Genomic DNA, 26,128 nt, shown 5'->3' with positions numbered 1-26,128 from the left:
GGTATAAACATTTCTGATTCCAAAAAGCATCAAAGCCCTAAGTGGGATGCCAAGATTTTGAAATCTAATTCTGACCCATCCTACTCCTGAACTAGGAGGACCTAGTACCCCCAGGACAGGAAGAATGGTGGAAAGATTCTGAAAATGAGTTCCAAGCAGAGATGGCTGTATCCATCAGTGGAGACACCCACTGGCATCGGAAGATTTGAGAGATGCCCTGGGGCCTGACTCACTTATGTGAGTCAGCCCACCGTCCAGGCAGGAAGTACACAAAGCTTTTTTAAGCCAACACCTTGGCTGAAAATGCTGTTAAATTAATCAGCCAACTGCCTAATAGGACCCTCAGGGGCTGGGACGCAGAACAGAGAAGTTTTGTAGGAAGAGTAAAGAGCCAGGAAAGCTCAAAGCTCCATGTGATGAGGGCAGGCCCAGTAGGGGGTGATGGAAAGCCCAACAGCAGCACAAAGTGTCTGAAGAGCCACCCACCATGCATAAGGGGGCAGTCAGGCGTTATAAATGTGAGGAGAAGCTTGTTGCTGAGTGAAGATGATGAGGGCTGAGATAGGCTGATTTTTTAATACAGTAAAACTGACCCATGCCTGAAGCCCACTGCCTGCCCAAGACTGAAGGGTGGTGGGCAGTGTGTGCCAGAATCATTGCCCACTAAGGAGAGCCAGTTGTTAGTTTTTCAGGGGACTTTGAGCTGGGTGGGCTGTGAAACCACCTGTACATTGAAATCAGCATGATGGGAGTGTTTACAGCAATGGAAATCTGCAGAAGTCACAGGTTAGCAACACCACCACCCCCATTAAGGAACATCTATCAGCACATTTACCACAGGTAGTAATTATGCTCTAGGATGCTGTGCATTTCTTGATTCATCAGGTAATTTTATATGTGTACCAAGAGTCAGTTATGTTTATTTCCAAGCCTGTTTGTGCCAGCTGTATTCTTGATTGTAATTATGTAAATAAATAATGTACAGAATAACGAGATGTGAGAATAAAAAGATGGTTGTTTCTGTGAAAAGTAAGTCAACTTAGGAAGATTCAATGGAAGTAAGTTGCATGAAGAATCTGCCAAGTTAGAGGGGACTGATTCAACTATAAAATGTCAGTGGGGTGGCTGGGAAACTCTGGAAGGATTCTGTACCCAGATTGATTCACAAGTGTCCTTAAGTCTCCCCTCCATTTTGAAGAAATATAAACTGGAAATGGTAGGCAAAGCATTACAAGGTGATATGTGAACGAAGATGGAACTCATCTGGAACTAGCAGGCCAGGGAGAATCACACACCTTGGCCCCAAATCAAAAGATTAGTACGTCAACATCTATCTTTAAGTAATTTTTAAAAATTAACTGATTAATGACTCCACCCAGCTGGGTCAGGGGTCAAGCACTGGAAGTCACCTGCCAGAAAGAATGGTTGAAGACCTGGGAGCAGAAGCCAACGAGCAAAATACAAAGAGAAGAGCCAGCAAATGTGACCAAGAAAGGAAGCTGAAAACAGGATCTATGACATTTAACTTTACGTGCCAACTTGCTTGGGCCACAGCATTCCCCAACAGTGGTCAAACATTATTCTGAGTGAGTCCGTGAGGATGTGTTTGGATGAGACCAACATTTGAAATGGTAGACTGAGTAAAGTGCGGTGCTCTTCCTAATGTGGATGGGCCTCATCCGATCTGTTGAAGGCCTGAATAGAACAAAAGGGCTGACCCTCCAGCAAGTAGGAGTAAACTGCTCCTGCCTGACTGCCTTGACTTGGGACATTGGTCTTTTTTCCGTCTTCAGTCTGGAACTGAAACACTGGTTCTTCCTGGGTCTTGGGCCTGCTAGTCTGCTTGCCTAGGTCTCCAGCTTGCCCACTACAGGTCTTGGAACCTGTCAGCCTCCATGGTCATATAAGCCAACTCCTTATAATAAATCTACACACACACACACACACACACACACACACACACACACACCCTATTGGTTCTGTGTCTCTCTAGAGCCTTGGCAGATATAGAAGGCAAGCAGGACAGAGCAGAGAAGACTTCCCTGACCACTAACCCTCTTGGGCTCTCCCCTCCCACACCCCGTTCACCATCATCACCACACTCACCTGCCCCTATGCCTCTGTGGTCTGGGTATGTATACAGGTTGAGATCTGAGGATTGAGAAGAGCCCAATTCATAGCACTTGTCATGTGTTAGGTGCTCCATAGAATTAACTAGAGAGGACTTTGACAGACAGTCCACCAGTCCATGGGGTCAAATACTGCAAAGGTCAAGGAGAATGAGGACAGAGGAAATCTCCCTGCATGAGGTACGTTAGTTGGTTACAGCCATGGTGAAAGAGGCTGTGAGCAGCAAGAACGAGCCTTGAAGAACCAGAAACAGTGATCCACGGACTGAGCAAAAGAAAAGCCCCTGCAGCCATAAGGCAAAGGTCTCCTGTGGTTATGGCACCTTCCAGATAGTCTGAGTAAAAGTACTGAGAGGTGGAAACTCCTACATCACTGTGACTTCACTTTGGCCAGGCATTTGGATGCAAGAAGCACTCATTTCTTTCTGTCTGTTATATTTTTGAAGCATAAAATATATTGCTAAAGCGAGAGAATATCATTAAAGGTTAATTATGAGAAACTTAAAGGTTATTTTTGCATATCTCACCTCTTGGACAAAAGCTGCTTCCTCATTACCATGTTAGAATATAAATTAATCTGGAAAGTATTTAAAATGCCACAGACGCTGTAACTTTATTATGATGTGAAACACCATAGGCACACATGCACAGCCCTGGTCTCTGTGTTGGAGGTCTGGCTACAACCCTCCTTCCTCTCTCCATCCTTCTGATGCTGTGAAGACATTACTGCACCAAAGCTTCTTCTCCAGACCCAGGGAGTCAGGTCAAGACTGCTCTTCCAGAGGGAATGATGTCTGGCTCCTCTCTCTCCCAGGCAGCCCCATCTAGTTAAAGGGGCTATGGGACACATTTGAGTACGGGGTCCAGGCACACACGGGAACCCCAGCCAGAGCCCATGCACTGGGGCTCAGCATACAACCAGCACAATCCCCCCACTCCAGAAGCCATCGTGTCCCGGGGCCTCCTGCAGAACCTGCCCCCATCTGTGGCTTCTGACAGAGAAGGATGGTTCTGGCTTTAATAAAGTTAGACTGAGTTTCACTGAATAATTTATTTGCACACACTGCATTTCAGAAAGTTGCTGCTTCTCTTGCTGATGCTACACCTTCCTGGGGTGAGCTGGGAATACAGTGGAAAAAGCAGGAGAGATGGGGCCAGTGCACCCGGAAAGGGGCTCATGAGGTTCCACTGATGGGCAGAGGCAGAAGGGCGAGGACAGCGAACCAAGCCTCACTGGGCGGCCATGGAAATACCTGGAGCCCCACCACCCCGTGCAAGGAGGTGAGTCCCCCGGGTCGCCTGTGTGGCTCAGTGGTTGAGCATCTGCCTTCAGCTCAGGTCGTGATCCCAGGATCCGGGATCAAGTCCCGCATCGGACTCCCTGCAAGGAGCCTGCTTCTCCCTTTGCCTGTGTCTCTGCTTCTCTCTCTCAGTCTGTGTCTCTCATGAATAAATAAATAAATCTTTAAAAATAAAAAGAAGAAGGCGAGTCCCGAGAGTGAATGGAGTAAACAAGTGGACCCTGGGGTTAAACACCACATCCCCACCTTTCCAAGAGAGCAGTGGCTTAGCACCCAGAGAATTGGCACTCCCCAAGGAATGTGGCTCAGGGGACAGTGCGGCTCCGCAGTGTGCCCCTGCCCCTTACTGCTCAAGGACATGAGTGAACAGGACACTGTTGGTCCCCAGAATGTGCTGCCATGAAGAGAGAGGGAAATGGGGAGGGGGAGAGCTTATCAAGAGCAGCCAACGTCCTCTGGGCATCTGAGGAGAGAAGGTGCTGGAACAGGAAGAAAGGACACTCAGTCTTGACCAGAATATTTGTGTTAGTGATCAGTTCTGGCCCTCATTCACCATGCAACCCTGTGCAAAGCAGGGACCATAATGTGTACCCCAGCCGGTCACCTCAGGGGACAGCAGATGGCCCAGCCAAACCCCCTGAGGGCAGCAAGAGCACAACCCCAAAGATGGACACTGTTAAGATTATTGACAGATATCTGGAGAGAAACAAAGAAAAAGGCCAATCTGTCCGCGTTCGAAGGGACACATGGCTCCATATCCTCAATGTGAGAGGAGGTCTTAATGAAAGACAGACAGAGGAAGGGAAGCAGCAACCTGCAGCTCTGTGAGGTAGGCCCACCACAAACGCACCAGCTCTGAGCCCAACAGACACCCTCACGCAGCGTCCAGGTTGTGTACTAACAAGATACAAACCCCTCAACAGACACCTGAGCTCAGAGAGATGAAGCATCCTGTCCACTGGTCATTAGCTGTCACGCGTCCAACATCATTCTCTAGCACACAGGTGGCAAAATTAAAATGGCCCAGCTCTGTCTCCAAAGCCCATGCTCTTAAAATCACACTAGCCTGTCTGCTTAGGGAATCTCTTGGGGGTTTCTTCTTGATATAAATTTCCAGAAAGCCAGGAACAAGGGAGCCAGAGCAATGTAGCTGAGGGAGGCAGAACGAAGCTCCTGCTGAGGAGGCAGTCCTCATCCGTGGAACCTGTGACTGCATGGGGCTATGTGGCAAGGGGGAGTTAGGCTGTAGATGGAATTAAAGTTCCTGGCTCACTGACCTTGACACGAGGAAAATAGCCTGGATTATCTGGGTAGACCCTACGTGATCACCAGGGTCCTTCAAAGTGGAAGAGGGAGGCAAAGAGGCCACCAGGGACAGAGATAGAGCCCTGCCGCAAAGCTGGCTCTTGAGATGGAGAAATGGGCAGTGAGCAGAGATGTGTGGTGGAGAGGCAAGGAAACCGACTCCCCTCTTGGGCCCCCAGAAGCCCAGTGAGACCGTGTTGCACATCTGACCTACAGAACTATAAGATGATTAATGTGTTGTTTTAAGCCACGAGTTAATGGTGATGTGTTCTGGAGGCGAAAGGACATTACTACAGAAGGGATGTACATGGGGACAGCACTCACCTAAGAGTCCCTAAGTTGGGAGGGGCCCAGAATCACTTCCTGCTGTCACAGGAAGGAGACCACCCCAAAGGGAACACGGAGAGGCCCAAGGATCAGCACCGTCCCTCTGAGATCAGAGGGCAAACCAACCTCCTCGAAAAGGCAGGAATCCAACCCTTCTAAGAACACCCATTCATCTGCCCCCAAGTGAGCAGCAGCTGTCGGTAAAAACAGCACTGGCCTCCAGGTTGCCGATTAAATATTACAACAAGAGGACCCACATGCCCCTGCAGCAGGGCTGAATAATTCATAGCGGGCTTATTTGAATGAAGCAGAAGGCAAGGAGCTGAACTGGGTCAGGCTGGCCTGGCCTGCTCAAGCAATGCAGCTATTAGGTCATTTTAAAACAAAAGGGATGAGCTGTTGAAAGGATTAATTATTGGCCTCTCAGCTCTCCTGAAGCACAGTGCCTAAAAATCATTGCAAATCGATGTCTATTAAACTGCCTCTGAACATTCCAGCCCTTCAGGAAAAGAAACTTTAAAATAAGGGGTGGGGAGGGCCTGGAAATTCTAATGGGTTGGGATAAAGGGTTACATGGCCCAGAAAATGTGCTCTGCTCCTTGTTAACAGAATGCCCCAGCAGCTACCGGAAGCAATGACTGGGTGGTAGCAAGATCTCAGAAGCAAATTAAGCCAACACCTGGAGCCCAGGAGCATGTTCCAGGAAGGAATAGAATGAATCACTTGAAAGTCAGATAAATTGAATGCAGAAACACCTCGGGCCACCTTGAGCTCATTTCCAGAATGACCTATGCTCCCTTTCCATGCTGCCATAGGCAGGAGAGTCACTGAGGTCAGATCTGCCTCCACGAGGAACCAGAGAGAAGCCTACCACACCATTGAAAAGGCCAGGTCATGCCAACCCCATGCTGAGTTTCAGAACCCACACCCCTCAGCTGGTGTGCCCCCTGCATCCTCTAACCTGGAATCCAGGTGTTGTATGAGAAGGGAGGACTGGACAATAGAGGGGCCACCCAATGTCCCCAAACACTAAGCAGTCAGCTTTCTCAATGACAGGAGGACAGACTGTCTACCCTATTTAAAATACTGCAACAGGGGCTCCTGAGTGTCTCAGTCAGGTGAGCATCTGCCTTCGGCTCACAGCTCAGGTCATGATCTCAGGGTCCTGAGATCGAGTCCCACATTGGGCTCCCTGCCCAGCAGAAAATCTGCTTTTCCCTCTCCCCGTGCCTGCAGCTCCCCCTACATGTGCTTTCTCTCTGTCAAATACATAAATAAAATCTTTTTAAAATAAAATACTGCAACATCTTGATTGATGGTCTGCAGTGACCTACCACAGAATGTCTATTTACAGATCACTCAGCAAAGGCAAATGGATGTCAACACGACTAGTAATGGCCCTCTGAAACGAGAGCTGTGTTAAGAAGGCTTCTGAGGCTGAATCCAGCTCTCAAGAAAATGGAGTCATGATTAGTGATGCCTGCCTTGGGCATTGATGGATCACACATATATGCTATGTCCAAATCCAATTCAACCATTTTAAGGAGAAGGAAACTGAGTAACAGAGAGGCAAAAGCACTTTGCCCAAGGTCACTCAGAAAGTGAGTGTGAATGCCATGATTAGCTCCCCAGTCACACTATGCCTTTCTTCCCAGTCTCCATGTGATACATGATTATGGTGGGGAGCATCTCATTTAGTCCCTGGTGATCCTTGCCTCCTGCAATTCATGCCCTTGTGTGATGCCCTCCCTGGCTGTAAAATGGACCTAGTGGCTCACTTCTAAGAAACAGAGTTCAACAAAAGTGATAGGATGTCATTTATGAGATCTGATTCTAAAGAGACTCTGGCTTTGGTCTTGCTCACCTTCCTATACTATCTTGCTAACTTGCTCTGACCAATGAAGCAAGCGGCCATTTTGGAGAGGCCCATGTAGCAAGAAACCAGGGTGACCTTGGCTAATGGCTGGTGAGAAACTGAGCCACTGGCCCAAAGTTGATGAAAACCTGAATCCTCCAACAACCACATGCATGAGCTTGGAAGAGGATCCTGCCTCACTCAAGTCTTCAGATGAGTCTGGGGCCCCAAGTGACACCCTGGCTGCCACCGTGTGAGACACTCAGAGGCAGAGGGATCTAGCTAAGCTGTCCCACATTCCTGACACACAGAAATGGTAAATATTTATTATTTTAAGCCACCTAATTTTGAGGTAATTTTTTTAACTTATTTTTTATTGGTGTTCAATTTACCAACATACAGAATAACCCCCAGTGCCCGTCACCCATTCACTCCCACCCCCCGCCCTCCTCTCCTTCTACCACCTAGTTCGTTTCCCAGAGTTAGCAGTCTTTACGTTCTGTCTCTCTTTCTGATATTTCCCACACATTTCTTCTCCCTTCCCTTCTATTCCCTTTCACTATTATTTATATTCCCCAAATGAATGAGAACATATAATGTTTGTCCTTCTCCGACTGACTTACTTCACTCAGCATAATACCTTTGTTACACAGCAATAGATAACTTAGTGATCAATAAATATCTTTTGCATGGATAATCAGTGAGTTTGGGCTTTGAGTCTCACCTCCTGTATAACTCTGACTCTTCCGGCAATCACCTCCCACCTAAAAGGCCCTTCTCTGCTGAATGTTTTGACATGAATTCCAATAATACTCTCTCCTCTCAGAAACTTGTTTATCCCAAAGATCGTTTTTGGTAGTTGAGAATGACATGAGTCTTTAGGCCATCATTCCATGCAACCACAAAAACAGAAGCAAAAAACAATTGGTCTGTGTGTGTGTGTACAGAGCCCAGGGCCATATGGGACTGCTCTTCCGAACGGATTCCTGGCGAGATAATCATAGTGAATACAACAAAGCTGTGTCCTAGGAGCTCAGCATTCATTCATTTACTCCTCACAACAGCAGGCATGTTGTTATTCCCATTATTCAGATGAGGAAACAAAGGCACAGGGAGGTAGTTAACGGCCAATAAGTGGCAAACCTAGGATTCAAATCCAGTCTGGCTCATGACCACCATGCACTTCGGCATGGAATTCCCTTCACTGACATCAGGGTTTCTCCACTTCAGCTACCAACATATAGGGTTAGATAATTCTTTGAGGTGACAAGCTGCCCATGCACTGTAGGACACTGTAGGAGGTTTAGCAGTGTCAGCAGCCTCTAGCAGGAGATGTCAGTAGCATGTCTCTTCCCATTGCGACCACCAATATGTAATATGTTTATGTCCTCAGGTATTGTCAAAAGTCTTGGGGAGATGCCAAAACTGTCCCCAGTGGATAAGCACTGCTCTCAAGTATAGGAAGAAGTCAGCATGATCCCAGCTGCCCACGAGGGTGACCTTGTAAATGGTTCCACTCATGGTCCTATGAGGTGTGCAAGGGCAGAGGACCTACAGAGGCTTCAGAATTGGACAGATGAGTATGAATCCCAGCTGGGGAAGGCCTTCTAACCTCCCTGCACCTTCCTAGACACTCGATAAAAGGGGGCTGTAGTCGTGTCCTCCAGGGCAGCTCTTCAGCATCGTGAGCAGCTTTGTCTCCTTACTCAGCCTCTGCCAGGCTCCCCACAGACTGAACACAAATGAAGACATCCCAGTGGCAGCCCTCCCCTCCACTAAGCTATTCTTTCTGGGCTTTCATTCCATCCTAGTGCATTCCAAGGCCTCTAGAGCCTTCTAATCACTTATGCCAAAGCCACCAATTAATCTGCTGTATCCATGGTTTTAGGACAAGAAAAGTCCAAGTGTCGCCCTCCTGTCCCCCATCAGGGCGCACCATCCCCTCCCCCCAGCCAAAGTTCATGATTTTCTGATTGAAATTCACCCTTACAAATGTTGCTGTGCTGTTTTTCCCAATGAAATCAATTGAATCCAATTGATCTTGGCCCCATTTTGCATTCTTCCTACAGCTCCGTGTGTGTGCGAGCGCATGCGTGCATGTGTACACACGTACACCAGGCTCTCCTGTGTGTGCTGTCTGGGAATTACTCTCCAGTTATCTCAGATATGCATGACTTGTCTCTCCAATTGGATTAGGGGCCATGTTTCCTACCGCCTTTGTAACCGCACATTGCCTAGTACAAACCTATGCACACAGCGGGCACTCAATAAAGGCGTGTTGACGAATGCTGGAGATTATAGAATTGCATTTCAACAACCCCTGTCCTCGCCCCACCTGCCATCCAACATCCCTGATGAGACAGGCTGTCCCTGCTGGTTTCCACACCATCTCCCCTGAGGCAGCACTTCAATCTGCATGTTAGTGATAGGATCTAACCCTCCAAGTTAACAAGACCACTATCCCAAACCAGAAAGAACCCTGGAGCCTCCCTGAGTCACAACCAGAAAGTCAAGATATTAAGCCATCTGCCTGTTGGAAGCTACTTTCCAAGCCAATTAGGAATAATTTCAGGAGAGCAGGTTCATGAGATGTAACATCAAATGCTCTCCTCTGAAATGAAGGCTTACTGTAGGATCAACTTCTCTAGAGCAAACAAGTTTTGCTAGAAAATTATAATGAACACTTGGTGATGCAGAGAAAACTGCTCCATTGGGTTATAAATACTCCCCAGTGCCCCACTACTCGGGGTGGTTAAAAAATTATTTTAAAGCACTAAGATGCTGAAGTTGAAACAAAGTACTCCAATATGAGTCAGAAGGACCTGGGCTATGGTCTCCACGTCTGTGCCTAATTAAGCTGAGTGACCTTGGGCGAGTAACACAATCACTAAGACTCAGTGGCCTAGGCCTTGAGCAGAGGGAAGTGGCTAGGCAGGAGAGGGAAGGACTCCTGTTCTCTCCCCACCACACCCACCCCTTACCCTTTATCTCTGTCTTTCTCTGTCCCCCTCTCTCCCTGCCAACAGGCACTCTCCACTTTGCAGGGCTGTTCTGAGGCTTGAGATCCCAAATTTAAAGCAGCTTTGCAAGTTATCAACAGCCTATGAGGTACTGATGAAGCTTCAGTGCTGGTCTGTGGGTCAGGGCTCCAGCAGTTTCACGAATTAACATAAACCAGACCTCAAAGAAATCAGATAACTAGAAAACACAAATAAAAACTGAAGCCATAGTTAATCCTTGGCTGAGAGCATTGCTGGACAGGAAGTCACAGCACATATCTCCTGGAACTCCATGGGAAAAACCAGGTATTTTAAAATGGACTTTGAGATGTGTGCATATACCATTCTTTTTTTTTTTTTTAAGATTTTATTTATTCATTCATGAGAGACACAGAGAGGGGAGCAGAGACATAGGCAGAGGGAGAAACAGACTCCCCACAAGGGAGCCCAATGTGGGACTTGATCCCAGGATCCCGGGATCACGACCTGAGCCAAAGGTAGACCTCAACCACTGAACCACCCGGGTGCCCCTGCATATACCATTCTTTTTTTTTTTTTAAGATTTTATTTATTCATTTATGAGAGACACGGAGAGAGAGGCAGAGACACAGGCAGAGGGAGAAGCAGGCTCCCTGCGGGGAAGCCGATGCAGGACTCCATCCCAGGACCCCAGGATCGTGTCCTGAACCAAAGGCAGATGCTCAACCATTGAGCCACCTGGGTGTCCCTGCATATACCAATCTCTTATCAGAATGTACACCCTCATCACATTTGATTTGGGCTAATATTATGATGTAGTTCCTGAACAAACAACAAATAGCTCAAAGCAACAACCAGATGCTGGCTATAAGGGACTCCAGACCTGCCCTCTGCGCACCCCCATGTCACTGTGCTCCTCTCCAAGCCCAGCGGAAACTGGGAACACTGCAGGGGGAATCCTCAGCGGACTTGTGGAATGTTCCTAAACTAATGGCAATGTTCCTTCTGTGAATTCAGACACTTATCCAGGTGATGAAGCCCTAACTTTCTGGCAAGGGGTAAACTCACTAAGCAATGACCTTAACTTAGTAAATTAATTCCAAAGCACAATTGTTTTCAATCTTCATTTGAAATCAGCCTTTGTTAATCTAGATTTAATGGCATATGAAATGGAAATTCCCTTAATAAAATAAGTTATGAATATTTATCATCCCATTTTACCTGAAAATTGAATAATTCATCAATTAACTTTAGTATTAATTATTTAATACAAAATTAACAAACTGCAAAACTCTGATGTATCCTTGTGGTCCCTCTGGCACTAGAAAGACAGTGGAGCCCTGGATGACTCCAGACATAAGCTAATGGGACATAGGAGTTAAGGTTGGAAGTTTTCTACAGGAAGCAGAACCAAACCACTTACTCATAAAGTAAAGGGATAAATTTCCTTCTCAGCTTGGAATTCTGTACAACAGCCAAAAAAGAACTCCAAGTTTGGCAATCATTTCAAGAGAATATTTCTCCTGTGTGTTCCTCCTGTCATCCATCACTATCACATTGTCATTAATATTTTTCTAACACGTAGATGGGCCCATGCCGTGAAGCTATCATGCCCAGCAGAGCCCCTGGGGAGCCCTGCCTCCCATGGAGCCTCAGGCAGGACCCCTATTTGAAGAGGAGAGAGGAAGCCAAGGAGGAGCACAGAACACGAGGGGACCAAGGGACAGGTGGAGGTGACAGCAGCCGAGGTGGAGCAATAGATATTCTAGGGGAATCAAAGCTCTAGGCTCTGAGCCACTGAGCCCCCAGTTCACCCAGGGAAGCCAAGAGTTCTTCTGACTCTCTAAACTCACAAGGCTAGATCATACCATGTCTTCTGAGAGGACAACAAGTAACAGGATGTTGCACGTTCACATAGACAGTCTTTCCATCACTAACAGGTATACCTGCAGAGGCAAGTGAGAGCTCTGGGTTTCTCCACACTTCCCTTCTTGTCCTTCTGGTTCACTTTCCACCTGCTCAAAACCCTCCCCTCAGTGTCCCCAATGGGTCCAGCACTAGCTCCAAATCCTTGCCTGGTCTACACAGCCCTCTCCAACCTCAGCCTCAACTGCCCCTCCAACACCACCACTCAGCTCACCGTTCTCCCCATCCTTACTACCTCCAGCGCAATGACTTTCTATCCAGTCTCATACTCCCCTAACACCCCCTGCACACATACTCATGCACACATGCACAGGGACACCCACATATACATATGCACACACCCACACATGGGCACTCACATGCACACTCGCACACTCACCTACTCATCTGTCAGGTCTCTGCCTGATATTGAGCCTTCCAGGAAGGCAACCCACCCATCACTCCCTCCACCCCCGCTGGGAAGGGGCAGCCTCTCACTGCACTTGTCCCTTGTAGCACTCCTCCAAACTGCCATTATTTTAAGTTCTCTGATTCACTGCCACCTCCCCAAAGCCCAGCACGGCACCTGGCACGTGGGGAGCAATCAAAAAGTACTCACTGAATAAACAAATGAACGGAAGCAGAGCAACAATGACATAAGGTGACAATGTGGTACTGTGTGGTTCAAGAGTAAAAGGGCTTACATGTAACACATGGTCTTCCCCCAACAGAGCCCCTTCAAGCCCCAGATCGGGAGTGGGGCACGGCATCCCCCAAAGTTGGTAAATGGGATTCATGACTGGGAGCCCATGACACTGTAGGCAGTGAAGCCACAGGTGTGCATGTGTGGGAAGATGCATGGAAATGGCACGTTTCACAGTGCAGGCTGTGCTCCTGGACAGAAACACACATGCCTCATCTCTTTTCTCCTCCTAAATCTTTCTTTCCCTGATTTCACTGCCTTTCTCCATAGCTTTCCCCCTAAACCTGGCAGTGGTTGCTTCCCTGACACCACAGCCTGGGCACACCTGCAGAGGCAAGTGAATCCGGTTCCTCCATAAGCAAAAAAAGCCTGTGCCTCAAGAATCCCCACAAATGCCTGCTCCCAAATTCCTAGAGACCTCGTTGGAGCAGTGATGGAAATCACAGAGCAGCCAGCCCAGAAGCCACCTCGGTGAGGCCATCACCCTTGGCTCAGTCACGACCCTCTACATCGCCCCCTCCTGGGGCCTGAGGCCCCTCTGTTCCCAGAGTCCCCTCAAATGAAGTACCTCAACCAACAGTAAATTTTCTACCCAGTGAGGTCAGTGCAGCCACTATGGAAGAATTTATTTTTTCTTTTAGGAGAAATTTTATTTCATCCCATCTTATTAAATTCTTGAATGAAAAGAAGGAAATTTTTCCCAGAAATATTGCTCTTACAAAAGAGAACAGTGACAGAAGGACAGTGTGTGTGTGTGTGTGCATGTGTACCCCTGTGTGGGTGGGTGTTGTGTACTTGTGTATGTCACATACATGTGTATATGTGCATAAGTGTATGTGTGTATCTGTAGGTATGCATGTGTAAACATGTGTGTCAGCACATGTATGTGTCTATACCTATCTATGGACATGTATGTCCATGTGTGTCAGCATATTATACATGCATGCAGGTGCACCTGTGTGTCTACAGGTGTGTATGCATGTATCATGTGTGTGTGTTTGTGTGCATGCATATAAACACACCACACAAAGTAAAAGCTCACATGGAAAGTGGAATATGCTGGAGAACCAGGAAAGGTTTTCTTCCTTTGTTTTTGGTTATTTTCAATTTTTTTAAAGCCCCATAATAAAGAACTGTGGGGAATCTCAGAACAGCAAAGACAGTAATAGCTCCTAACCAGACTGAGAACAGTAGGAGAACCTCTAGGCCAGAATATCAAGCTAATTTGGGAATTACTCATTACACAGAAGACCATGAATTGCAAAGAATGGTCTCTCCCGAGAACGTACCTTCCCACCTAACATTGCCGCCAGGCACACGGGCAGCTCCCTTTACCTGCAGCCAGCAACAATTTATTAGATCAGAACTGATCTGCAGGAAATACCACAGACACCAGCCTGGCCCATTACAGAAATACTAGATAATCCTAATTTTCCAAATCCAGGGGGGGAATGAAGACATTAAGAATGAACTGGCATGAGCAGAAACAAAGCCAGATCTCAGGGCGTGGGCACTGATTAGGACCGTAAATGCCATCGGTATGTGTAAGCACAATGCCAATAAGAACAACATATCTCGTTCTCAGAAACAGTCGTCGCTGCCAGGTCATCCTGCACAGACACCAGCAGGAGCGCCTGAGAAAGCTGTCCCCACAGGTGCCCCAGCACCTCAACTTTGCACCACAGGGGCCCTGATGAGAGCACCTTGCCTCCTACAACCCCAGGAAGACACATTTGTAGCCACATAGCGAGAGAAAGCATTAAGGCACATGGTCAGGTGACATGCAAGGCATACCAGATGGCCCCTCAGTAGCCCCCCAAGCCCCCAAAATTCTGCCCAGGGAGAGGCCAGCCACACCCCTTGTGCTGACACCAGGAAAGGCTCTAAACCAAGGGTGGTCCATTGAAGAAGGTGAGGAGGCAAATGCGGTGGGCGGGGGTGGGGGGGTCAGTATGCCTGTGGGGCTGCATCCTTGCACACAGGGGTGTGCACATCTTGGCAATGGGATTTCCAGGGCCCTGAGTGGGTTGTGCATTGTGAGGCTTTTCTTCCTGAAAAAGAGATAAAGAGAAAAAATAGCAAGAGAGTGAAACAGCAAGTAAGATGGAGCATGAGCGTGAGTGTGAGCGTGAACAGCAGAAAAGGGGCCAGCCAATGTGCAGGGCCAGCCGTGGACGAAGGAAAATAGGTGCAGACCCATAAGGATAGGGCAACAGCAGCAGAAATGGGAGTGGGACAGATGTCAAGACATCCTAGCAGAGTAGAAGCAGCCCAAAGCCACGTGCCCCACAGGGAACATCGGGACCAACAAGCCCACTTTCCTGCAGAGCCTGAAAAGACTGGCAAATTGCAAGAATTAGGTGCCAGAGAAGGCAGAAGTTTGAAATGAGGTGGGTGACAGGGAGAGTTTGCAAGTCTGTGCAGGGAACAGTCAGACCCTCCCAGGGCCTTACATCTACCCCGAGCAGCCAAGCAACCACCACTATTGGAGACAAACTTATTCTCTGGAGAAAGAATCCCTGTAAGACTCTTGACTGTGCAGAGGAGAGGCAGGAAACACAGATATAAACTGGGGGGGAATTCATTAATTGATGGTGAAATTCCACACCCCTTCCCTGCCTGGTTCCCAGACCACTGGCAGTACCCCGGAGAACCAGGCTGCTGAATCTCAGAATCCCACAACCAAAGCCCTTCCCCCAGGTAAGGAAAACACAGCATGGCAGAGCGAGATAACTAAATCCTCAGTTAGCTTCCGAGGAAGTCCAATGACAACCATCTAAACTTGACACAGCAAGAAATAGCAGAATAACACATGGAAAAGTCTGGAGGTAAATCTCAGAACTGAGAGAATTACAAGTGGTCACTCCTGGGATGTAGGATTGAGCTATGGGGCAGAGATCTGCTGCTCCTTCTTACAAGCCCTTTAGGACTGTTTGACTTATTAAACTATGTGCATGGATATTTTTGATAAAAATAAAACTACTGAAAGGAAGCAGAAGCGGCAACCAGGAGCTGGCAACTGTCTAGTCCAGGGAGACCGGAGACACAAAGGTCCACTCCCTGTCTCAGCTCCCTCCAGGAAGGCGGCTTGCTAGACTGGCTGTCCTGGCTCCTGGAACTGAGGAGGGAGGTAATGAAAGCTGGCCTGGCTGCTGGTGCCATTTCAACAAGCTGCTAAGCCCAGAGGAGGACCCATTACCCGCTGCCCACTTGCAGAGAGGACAGCAGGGGAAACCTCCCAGGAGATCCAGGGACACCGGGACCTGGGCAGCCCCTGTCCCCACACACAGGGCATCCTGGAGAGGTGGCCTCTGCCGGCTGCCCCTGCTTCGTCTCCTCTGCAGTCTGTGATTCCTGATAATGAACTGGAATCTGGGACAGACCCACTTCGATATGGAGGCTAGGGATTTCCCCACCACTGTCGAGACACCAGACACTTTATCAGGATCCAGGTCACAGCTAATTCCCTGCCTCATGGGGAAAGGTCTCAAAACTCAGGACCCTGAGGCAGATGCCTTCCGGGAAGGTCCCAGCGGATCGGGCTGCTCATGAGTCCTCAGGCAGCAGACACCGAGCCTACGAACCTCCTTGCACTGCACTTGCTCTTTGGTTAATGATGGTAGTTTGCACTTCGTCGAGGATTCGCTCAATATATTAGGCAAATACTGAAATGGATGTAACATGACACATCGTTATGTTAATTTGATAGCAGGTCCCCAATTCAGCGTAACGCAAAGGTCGCCACATTGAAATGACTGCTGACCCAGTTTATTTTTTCTTTGCAGCCGCAAAGAACAGAGTCCTTGAAATGATGTAGATATAAGGGCTGCCCTCTCTAACTCCATCCCCCAACAGAACCCCCTCCCTACACGTGCATGCACACATGTACACACACCCACACACACTTGCACACGCAGGGCCAATCTCTGACCACCCACTCTGCCCAACTAGACACAGAAAGAAGCCACTATGGGAATCTTTTTTTAATCGTTGTCAAATACAAGTAACATAAAATTTACCATTTTTACCACTTTCAAGTGTGCATTTTAGTGGCATTAAGTCCATCCACAATGTGGTGCACCCATGACCACCATCCATTCCCAGAACTTTCTCATCTTCCCAAACTGAAATTCTCTGCATGAAACACTCACTCCCCATCCCGTCCCCCAGTCTCCCAGCCCCCACCTTTCTTTCCTCTGTCTCTCTGTGAGTCCAACTCTTCTAGGGACTTCACAGACTGGAGTCACACAGGATTTGTCTTCTTGTAATGGGCGCACTCCAGTGAGCGAGTGTCCTCTAGTCTAGCTTCAGCCATGCTGCCGCATGTGTCAGAACCTCATTCCTGTTTCCTTCTGAGAATTCTTTAATCACCCAAATAGGAGCTCCACATGATCTTCGAAATTCTATTCTGGTCTCTCAAGCAGCCTCCCCAGCAATCAGGGCTGTCCCAAGGATCAGAGGCCCTTCAAGGGGCCAGCAGGTTATGACCCCCATGCACCCCTTGCAGAGGGCTGTGGCCCTAGCAGCACCAACTGCATGGGGACCAGCCTGGGGCCTGATTGGGTTGGCTCTCTAGGTGGAGCCCTGTGCCCACACACTGGTCCCACTCTACCAGCCCATGCTGGTGCACACCTGCTGCTCTGCCCTGAGTCTGCACACCACCCTGTGCCCCATCAAAGCTCCCTGTACACTAGCCATTCAGAGACAAAAAAGACAGCATGACCCAGGGCAGGGGGCTCACCATCTCACTGGGAAGGCAAGACTTACATACTGATGACAGCGAGACTGTCAAACAGTTGACGATACAGAGAATGTGGGCTGCAGAAGCTGACAGGGAAGAGGGCTCACTACAGGTTGATGTGTTTGCAGGGGCTCCCAGAAAGAAGTGAGATTCAAAGGACAGGCAGATTGGGTTGGGCATGGAGCATTCGAGATCTGAAGGCAAAAGGAGGGGACACGGAAGATGTGTTTGGAGAGCAGGAAGCAGCCCCCTAACTGTAGTAGGTGTTCTGAGGTAGGAGTCAAAGGGAAACACTGAAGAATATGGGTTAAGGCAGGAGAATGACCTTGGGCTGAGGGAGGAGAATGACCTTGAACTTGAAGCTAGAGTGGGACTTATCACATAGGAAATCTCTGAGGCATTGGAGGGGAACAATGATGTCACAAAGGAGCATTGTAGGACAGCTCATGCAGGGAGGGGAGTCCATCCCAGAGAGGGAAGCACAGCGGGAATGGTTCCCTAATCCAAGCGTGACATTGGTGGTACAGGCCTACCTGGGGGAATCAGGTTGCGAACTCCAGTCTGAAACACTGGCAGAAGCACTGGCTAACTCCATCCAAGGGACAATAGTCCTGGGTAGGGGACTGGTAAGCAAGAGCAGAGGACAGAGGACTCAGTGTCCACCCTCCCACCTGGCCATCACCGGGAGCACAACAAGCAATGCACAGGTGGGGTCTAGAGAGATAAGAGAGGGACAGTGGGATGTGTCTGGGAGTCACTTGGGTCTTTTCAAAACTTAGGTCTCACTTTTCTTTTCCTTTCCTTCCAGACTCCCTCCCTATCTTTGGCTGGTTTACTGTTTATTGACCACGAAGCATTTAGTGCTCATTATAGGAAAATTCTATTACTAGACCTTTAGTGCTTCAGTGTTAGGTGCTATCTATATAAATCTAATTAATTAATTAGATAATTAATAGCATCTTCCAGCCTCTTCTAACTAGTGTACACAGGATTCCTGGGACAGAAGTGCTTCCAATTTCATCTTAAGCTTTGCTTGTCCCCGGCTTCCAGGGAAGGTTGCATGGTTCCCAAGGGAGGAGCAATAAATTATTGCGATTGCTAAATTTTGCAGCCTTTCCCCCACCCCCACCCCATGCCCTGCTCCACTCTACATTCTGCACTGCAGGGGAGTGTGCAGTTTCCCGCACTGTCCATGCCTGGGAGGCTGCATCCAACTCAGGAACATACCTGACAGACACACCTGAGCCACGCTCACCAACACAAGGACGCTCTGCCTGGTGCCTGACTCTCCAGTGTGGCTCAGAAATTTTGGAGGTGGGAGGTGGGAAGGAATATCAAAACTATTTATTGGGCCACCTTTGAACCCCACACCCACACAGCGGTACAGCCTAAAAGGTAAGATTACAAGCTTTGCAATAAGATAACCCTGGGCTCCAGCTCCAGCTCCAACATTTGCTGTGCAGTCTTGGACAGATTGTGTACCCTCTCTGCATCTTGCCACCTGGCAGAACTGTTGAAAGGATTTAAAAGCACAGGACTAGGTCAATTAGCTGATCCTTGGGAGACACACAGACAAAAATAGAATGGAGCAAACCCAGCTCTCTTCCTTCACACACTCACACTCGTCTTCTGCCTCACTCTTGTTCGTGCCACAAACGTGCACTGAGTGCCCACCACATGTTCAGTGCTGTTCCAGGTACTGGGGACACCCCAGGAACACACCAATGCCTCGTGATATTGTCACTGTGGGGGAGAGGAGGTCAGATCATGAATAAGTGAATTAGACAAATAAATAGGTGAAATACATTGTGTGTCATATGGCAATAAGTGCTCCAGAGAAACATAAAACAAGAAAAAAGGAAAGGAGGTCTGGCTGAATGGGAGGGGTGTGGTTTTAAATAGTGTGCTCAGGGAAGACCTCACGGAGAAAGTGACACCAAATCAAGGCCAGAAGGAGGAGCCTGAAGAACATTCTAGACTGAGGGAATAGGCTCTTAATTCCAAGACTCCGAATTCACCTGGTGGGGTGGGATGTGTTGTGTGTGTGTGTGTAGTTCCCCTGGGGCCTCCAAATGGTATTATTATATTGCTGAGCACACAGCAAGTGCCAAATAAAGACGTCCTGAAGGGTGATTTTTCAAACTGCCATTTCCAGAAGGTCCCAGTTGCTGATAATATAATATGGGCTGTTTAAACATTCAACACTCAACCCTGCCATGGTGCCGCCGCCGCCCCCGAGGCCCCCAACCCTGGGAGCCTCCTTGTAGCACACCTCATTATGAAACAGGTGAGTGGGGCTCCCGGGACCTTCTCTGTAATTAGGGCAGTATCTGAGCAAGGGCTATATTTATAACCCCCAGCCATCAGCAAGCCACCGAGACAAGGAGTGGGTCCCTGAGCAGCTTCTATACCAACATCTATATGTGAACCGATTACAACAATTAATTTAATAGGGATTCCTCCACACAAACAATGTATCATTTTATTAGGAAACTCTATAAATGTCAGTGGTGCAATTCATTTTTATTAATTTTCTAAAATGAAATTAGCAGTGGCAGTGGCGGTGGCACACAGAAGTTGCATTGCCTTCTCATTCAGCAGAGTATTGGTGTCATTAATTCCTTAGTACCAGGAGGCCGGTTTGTATGAACTCAGCAGTTAACTGCACCAATTAATTTCAATACTAGAGATGGGAAGGGGGGTGGGGAATCCAAACTCAACTCAACAACTAATTTAGGAAGGTCCTTGAACAACCACAGCAACTTTTCCTCCTCCTGGGATGAGAAGCTTTCAAGTGTAAACACGAAGTGGATATTATAATACTAATAGGAAACGTTCTGTCTTCACCCTCTGCCTTCAGGAAAGAAATTCATCTTTCCAAAGCCTGAAGAAATTCTGGCAGATGTCTCCTGAAGTTGCAGCCTGCAGCAGGCCCGGGGACCACTCCTCGCAGACAAGAGGATCAGGAATATCCGCTGGCATCGACACTGAGCCTCATGGCATGCAAAGCAAGTTCACAAACACTGTCTCACTCGACCCTCATAATGGCCCAGTGAGGACAGGAGCATCAACTCCATTCCATACGTGAGGAAAAACAGGGGAGCTTTTAATGAGGAACTAAAATGACTTTCTAAAAGTCACAAAGTGATTGAGTGACAGGGCCAGGCCTCAAACCCAGCTTTGTCAATATCTGATTCCCACATTCCCTCTCTGCTGCACGCATGCCCCTTGTGCCTCGGGATGGGAAGTCTCCTGGCTCTATTTATACTCCAAAAAGTCAAGTGAGTCAGGCATGACCGTGAGTGACATTCACTTCTCAACTGAAACCCAAACTCTGAAGGCTGAAACACGAGGCAAAATCCCCGCTTGAAATGTTCTACTGATCTGCAGTCAGAGGCTGTTCTGAAGCACAGCACGTGTCTGCGTATCTGAAATCAGATGTCTGGCCCGGGACGCGTTCCAGAGAATCTCACTCTCTGGCTAAAGAGAAGCTCTTTCCTTCCACTTAGATTCAAGGAGTGTTTCGCTGAGGAGTGAAGGGCGCACACAGAAGCCACAGGCTGCTCAAGATGAGGGCACTTTGTAGAGTCAGGGAATAGTGCAGAGAAAGAAATTGGACAGACTTCCTTCCCCGGCACAGAAACCAGGGCAGTGGTTCTCAGAGTGGGGCCCCAGGCTGGCTGCATCCCATCCCCAGGGAACCTGTCAGAAATAACAGGTGCCCAGGCCCCACACCAGGAGTACTAAATCAGAAACTCTGGGGGTGGGGCCCCGGCATGTGTATTTTAGCAAGGCCTCCAGCTGATTCTGGTGCCTGCTCAGGTCTGGGGATGTCTGCCCTGAAAGAAGATGCCCCCAGAAGAAAGAGATGAGTATGCCAGGCTTTCCCATAGTCAGGAATACGGCTGTGCTCACCAAACAGTAGATTGCATCACCATTTCCTCATCCACTCCACCCCTACCCATGCACCATGGAAGAATGTCGTTCCTGCACCTGCTTTTATTGGGCTTGGCCACAGGAATGGCTTTGGCTAATGGACTTGGGAGCAAGGGTGACAGGATGCCACATGCAGCAGGGATTCTCATCGTGCCTACATGGATTGCCTTAGGCTTATAAGCCTCTGCCATGCTCCATGACCATCTGTCCCAGACTGTGGGTGCTTCTTCAGCCCAGGTCCTAGAACAAAAAGATACATGGAGCAGTCCTAAACTCTACCAAAGCCATAGCCAACCCGCAGACCCATGAGCAGGGGGAAAAGAAGTCTGCTGTTCCACAGTCACTAAGTTTGGAGATTGTTTCTTAGATAGCATGATCGCAGCAAAAGCTAACTAATGCAAACCATTTGATTTTCTAGCAAAGGAAATCATGGCCCCAGAAGGCTGAGGAATGAGAACATCCTGCAGAGGCATTCAGGCTGGAAGATCAAAAAAAAAAAAAAAAAAAATCAGAGCCAACCTCTAGCCCCACCTATGGAGATGTGAATCTCAGAATCAACCTTTCTCCTCAATATCCTCCAACATCCTCCAAAATGGACACTTTTGTCCTTGTCTAAATGATGCCAACCAATAAAAACTTAAGTTTAATAAAGTAATAATTTAAAGTACCTTCTAGAATGAGCAAGCATTCTAGAGGATAAGACCCTCTTTCCTCCGTGGCTCAGAAAGGACAGAGGTCAAGGAACTGGGCAAGGGGGCAGAGGACACACCCCCGCCCCTTTCCCTGGTCTCAGGTAATGTACCTGGAGAATTTGGTGCTTCTTCCCCCAGAGACAGACTGAGCTTTCTGCCTCTGAAGTCACCCCCACAGCCCAGCCACCGTGTGAGCTGCACTCTGGCCAACACCCATCACACTGACGAATGCCTGACCTGTCACCACTAATGGATACGTGGTAGCAATTGGTGGCCACGTATCTCCGAAGCTCTAAAGTATAACACACCAAAAATAAAGCTGAGAGCAGGGGAAGAAAGAAGAAGCTGCCTTTTAAACAAACCCCAAGCCCCAGCTTCACTGCTCTTCACACAGCAGTATGATTTGCGCGGCCGAGTCATCATCACCCATTCCCTGTCCCCAAGTAGTGTGGGAAGTACCCTGTCTGTGGCAGTCTGTTGGTTCAGCACATTTGCTGCATAATAAACTGCAATTTTAGTCCCTGCTTCTGATTTGGGAGATCTTCTCACCACAACCAGGAATGACCCAACTTTGAGTTTGTAAAACATGTTGAGACAAAGGTGGACAGTGAAGGTAGTTTCTCATTTAAAGACTGAGTTTCTAGAAAACACTAGAAAGTGCAGGGGGGTACTTTCCCAAAATAAAGTTCCCCTGATGTACCCACCCGCCAAGGCTTTCAAAGTAGCTGGCTGGGAGACCCAGCATTAAGCCATCAAGTTTAAAAGCTTCAACTTCGTGTGACAGCCTCCATGCTGTTTTGAAGCTGTCTGATTGTGTTCACTGCCACTGTCTTGGGTCAATTAATGAGACCTCAGTGTCGCACGCTATCATATGCAACACGGTATGTGCAACTTGCCCACGAACTGATCAGCCAAACCAGGTAATCAATGAAAATCAATCCATTTACCGTACATAGTTGAAGAACTGCAAGATCTGGGACATTACCTTGTCTTAGGGGATGTGGTTAGCCATTCCTCGTGTTTCTCAAATGTTATTAAATAAGCTGCAATTTCCTGAAACAGAAGAATAAAAAAATAATAATAACAATTAGCTCACATCAGCTCCTGAGACGCAAGAAACTTCTTGTTGCTTCCCAGCTGCTGCCTCCCTGGTGAGGCTGGACCCCCATCTCTGCCAGAAAGCACCGGACTTGGATGGTGCCTCTATTTTGATTTTGTTAAGCTCTTTCCATTCAGCCTGCCATACAATCATCATCAAAGCGCTGGATTTCAAAAGATGAGTCAGTGGCAAGGACAAAGATATTTCTCTGTGGGAAGAAAACACCAGACACAATTTCAGATACTAAATGTCATTAATTTGAAGGAGGGACAAACAGATGCCAACAACAGGTCTGCACCTGTGCAAGGTTGTCATTGGAAAAGTTTTGTCTGTCTTCTTCTGAAGCTGGACTCATCTTTCATCATTTTCACAAGAGACGTCACATTCCCTCGGCTTGACTCCCACCCCCCCGAGCCAAATCATGCAAAGATTAAAAAGAAAAGATAAAGCCATACTCCAGAGCGAGAGAGAGAGAGAGAGAGAGAGAGAGAGAGAGAGAGAGAAGTTAACCTTTCCCTCTACTGATAACTTAATCTATTGAGCGGTGCTTCAGAAACAAGAGCAATGTCAGCAGAGTTTAAGGCAAAGATGGAGGAAATGTGGGCACCTGAAGGTAAATTAAATATTTATAAACACAACAACATCACTGCAGATAGAATTACTGATTTATTAATAATTTCCATAAAAAGCCAGTGGGCGACATCAACATAAGTCATTGCTCCAGCTCTGGGGCATGATATGGCCCATTACCTCCAGCTCCAAACGGATCTGCTAACATGAAATTGGCACGGATTGGGACTTAAATTAAGGTTGGACTCGTACACATTTCCCTTGATCTTGGTGATGATACAACATAAAGCTGCTGCCCTTGACCATCAAAACATGCAGAGAGGGGGCCTCTGTCTCAATTCTCTCTGCAGCGGGGGTTTCCAGAGGGCTTATGGTGATGCAGCAGCCCATCTGCCTAGAGGCTCAAAGCCTTCCTCTGCAGTGAGCCTCCTCTGGGCCTGGACATAACGGGAGGTGACACCTTTGACCAGAGGCACTAAACCTGCCCTTGAAGAAAAAGAAGAGACGCTTCCCAAAATCAGGTTAGCAGAGCAGGTGAAAGTAGAAAATGCCATCCACACCATGCAGTCTGAAGGCCACAGACTCAAGTAGAGATCAGGATCTCCTATAATCAGCCACTACCACCAGGCAGCCAGTGACCGGTGACCCAGAGCCCATGCTGCCTCATTCTGGAAGCCCAGATCTTTCACAAAGAACCTGGCAAGCAGAAACTTGTGGCCAAAATAGAGCTCCCTCATTGCAGAGATTCCTGTCACCAAGTGCAGCTAAAGAAGCAGATCGACCAGCACACTATTCTCTCTCATTTCTGAAGCTGTTATATTCCATATTCTATTTCTTCTCCTTAGAAAACACCTTCCCTGAGGTCTTGCCATAGACACACACCACCTCCCTAACTATCCACAGTGGTGGGGGGGGTCGCCTGCCCATGCTGTGTGCTCCCATGGCACCGCACCATCCTCCATTGTGTATGATTTATCACTTTGCAACCTAATTGCTTGTTTACTTGGTAGCATCCCCCCACTGGATCATGAGCTCCTCGAAGGCAAGGAATATGTCATCACTGATATATCCCCAGGACCTAACAGCATCCTGACAGGCGTTTGTTAGGCAGATGGATGGACGGGTGGGTAGATGGGAGGGAAGGAGAAAGAGTTGGGGTGAGAGAAACAAATATGCAGGTAGAAGTGAGTCTGTGTGTCTGTGTGCATGTGTCCTGAGTGTGTTGTGTCTTTGTATAGGTTTATTTTTAGGTGAGGTATAGCTTAAAAGCAGCAAAATGCAGCAGTTCCTAAATAAACCATTACCAGTGCTTTAATTAACTCCAAGCCACTGTAGCAAGGTAATGTAGTATCACAGTTAAGAGCACATGCTTCAGAAGCAAACAGACTTGGCTTTGGGTGCTGGCTCTGCCACTTGTTAGCTGTCTGATCTTAAGCACATTGCTTACTGTGTAGAAACCTTGGTTTTCTATGAAACTGAGATAACACCACCTCATGGGGCACTTACAGGGAGCAACAATTCTTAGGACAATGACTGGCACATAGCAATGCCCACAACCACAGCTACCACTATTCTCATTTTGAGGTCCACGTGATGTGAGCTGCCTGTCTGGAGGCCCCTGATGACATAGCAGGGACCAAACTGGTGCAGCTCAGAAGCTGCCACCACTGCTGGACTTAACTCCATCTATCCCCACCTTCCATCCCTTTCTACCCTCTATGCTCACAATGAATGGTAACATCACAGTGGCTGTTCAGAGTTAGTTGGAGTTGATTCTTCCATGTATCTATTGATGCCCATTTGGCTTCACAAAACACTGACAGCAGGCTGTGGCTGGAGTCAGTGAGTGGATAAATTGAGCCACTTATGTATATCAACCCATCTACCTGAATTTCAGAAGTCTTGGCATCCAGAAAATAGGCTGTGCCAACTAGAACCCCTTGGATCCATATCCTTACCTTGGATTATGCCACAAGCTAAGTGACCCCTCCTGGCCCAGAATGATGGGGGCACAGTACATCCCAGCCACCTCCAGATTAATCACAGCATTCTGAAGACCCAAACACCCAAAGAAGACCTTCATGAACATCCCTCGGCCAGTGCTTACCCCAACCCAGCAGGTACCCCTGCCACTACTGCCTTTCAAATAAATAAACCCCCTGGACCACTTATTGCCTTCACTATTTACTCTAAAAATATTTTTTGAGTACCTATTTTGTGCCAGTCAGTGAACAAGACCACTGCTCTTAAAGGACTCATGGTCAAGTAGGCAATAGAGACAAGTTAACACGATGGAGCAGCATAAGCACCATTACAGAGTCACTAGTCCAAGTCAAGTCTGTAGCCACACCCAGCAGGTCATCTCAGGCCTAGTGAGCTATTGTATGAGCAAACAAAGCCACAAGAAGTCACAATGATTTATGATCTAACCTTTGAGCACTGACCACTGAGCACTATTACCTCCAAGGTAACAATACCTCCCACACGATGCCCTTTGGTGGGGCATTCATCCCACGTAAGAGCAACCTTTCTGAGCAAAGGAAACTGAGTGCCCAGACCCATGTAATTGCCTCTGTGGTGCTCAAGT

At 48.0% G+C, this 26,128-nt stretch overlaps 1 protein-coding gene and 1 long non-coding RNA gene across 14 annotated transcripts in view; one reads left to right on the top strand and one right to left on the bottom strand.

Moving 5' to 3' along the window:
* Positions 1 to 26,128, bottom strand: part of CAMTA1 (calmodulin binding transcription activator 1) — an 848,163-nt gene that overhangs the window by 541,509 nt on the left and 280,526 nt on the right. For all 13 annotated transcript variants that reach the window (XM_038537825.1, XM_038537826.1, XM_038537830.1 and 10 more), the window contains one exon: positions 22,858 to 22,925. In XM_038537825.1, coding sequence (XP_038393753.1) covers positions 22,858 to 22,925 — 68 coding nt within the window. The remainder of the gene's footprint in view (positions 1 to 22,857; positions 22,926 to 26,128) is intronic.
* LOC111095981 lies at positions 17,708 to 25,814 on the top strand. Its single transcript, XR_005359850.1, has 3 exons — positions 17,708 to 17,951; positions 19,400 to 19,531; positions 20,105 to 25,814. It is a non-coding gene; the product is annotated as an uncharacterized LOC111095981 (long non-coding RNA).

The sequence above is a fragment of the Canis lupus genome, chromosome 5 (genome assembly GCF_011100685.1).
Source record: "Canis lupus familiaris isolate Mischka breed German Shepherd chromosome 5, alternate assembly UU_Cfam_GSD_1.0, whole genome shotgun sequence".
Lineage (NCBI taxonomy): Eukaryota > Metazoa > Chordata > Mammalia > Carnivora > Canidae > Canis > Canis lupus.
This window is presented reverse-complemented; position numbering and strand designations above follow the sequence as displayed.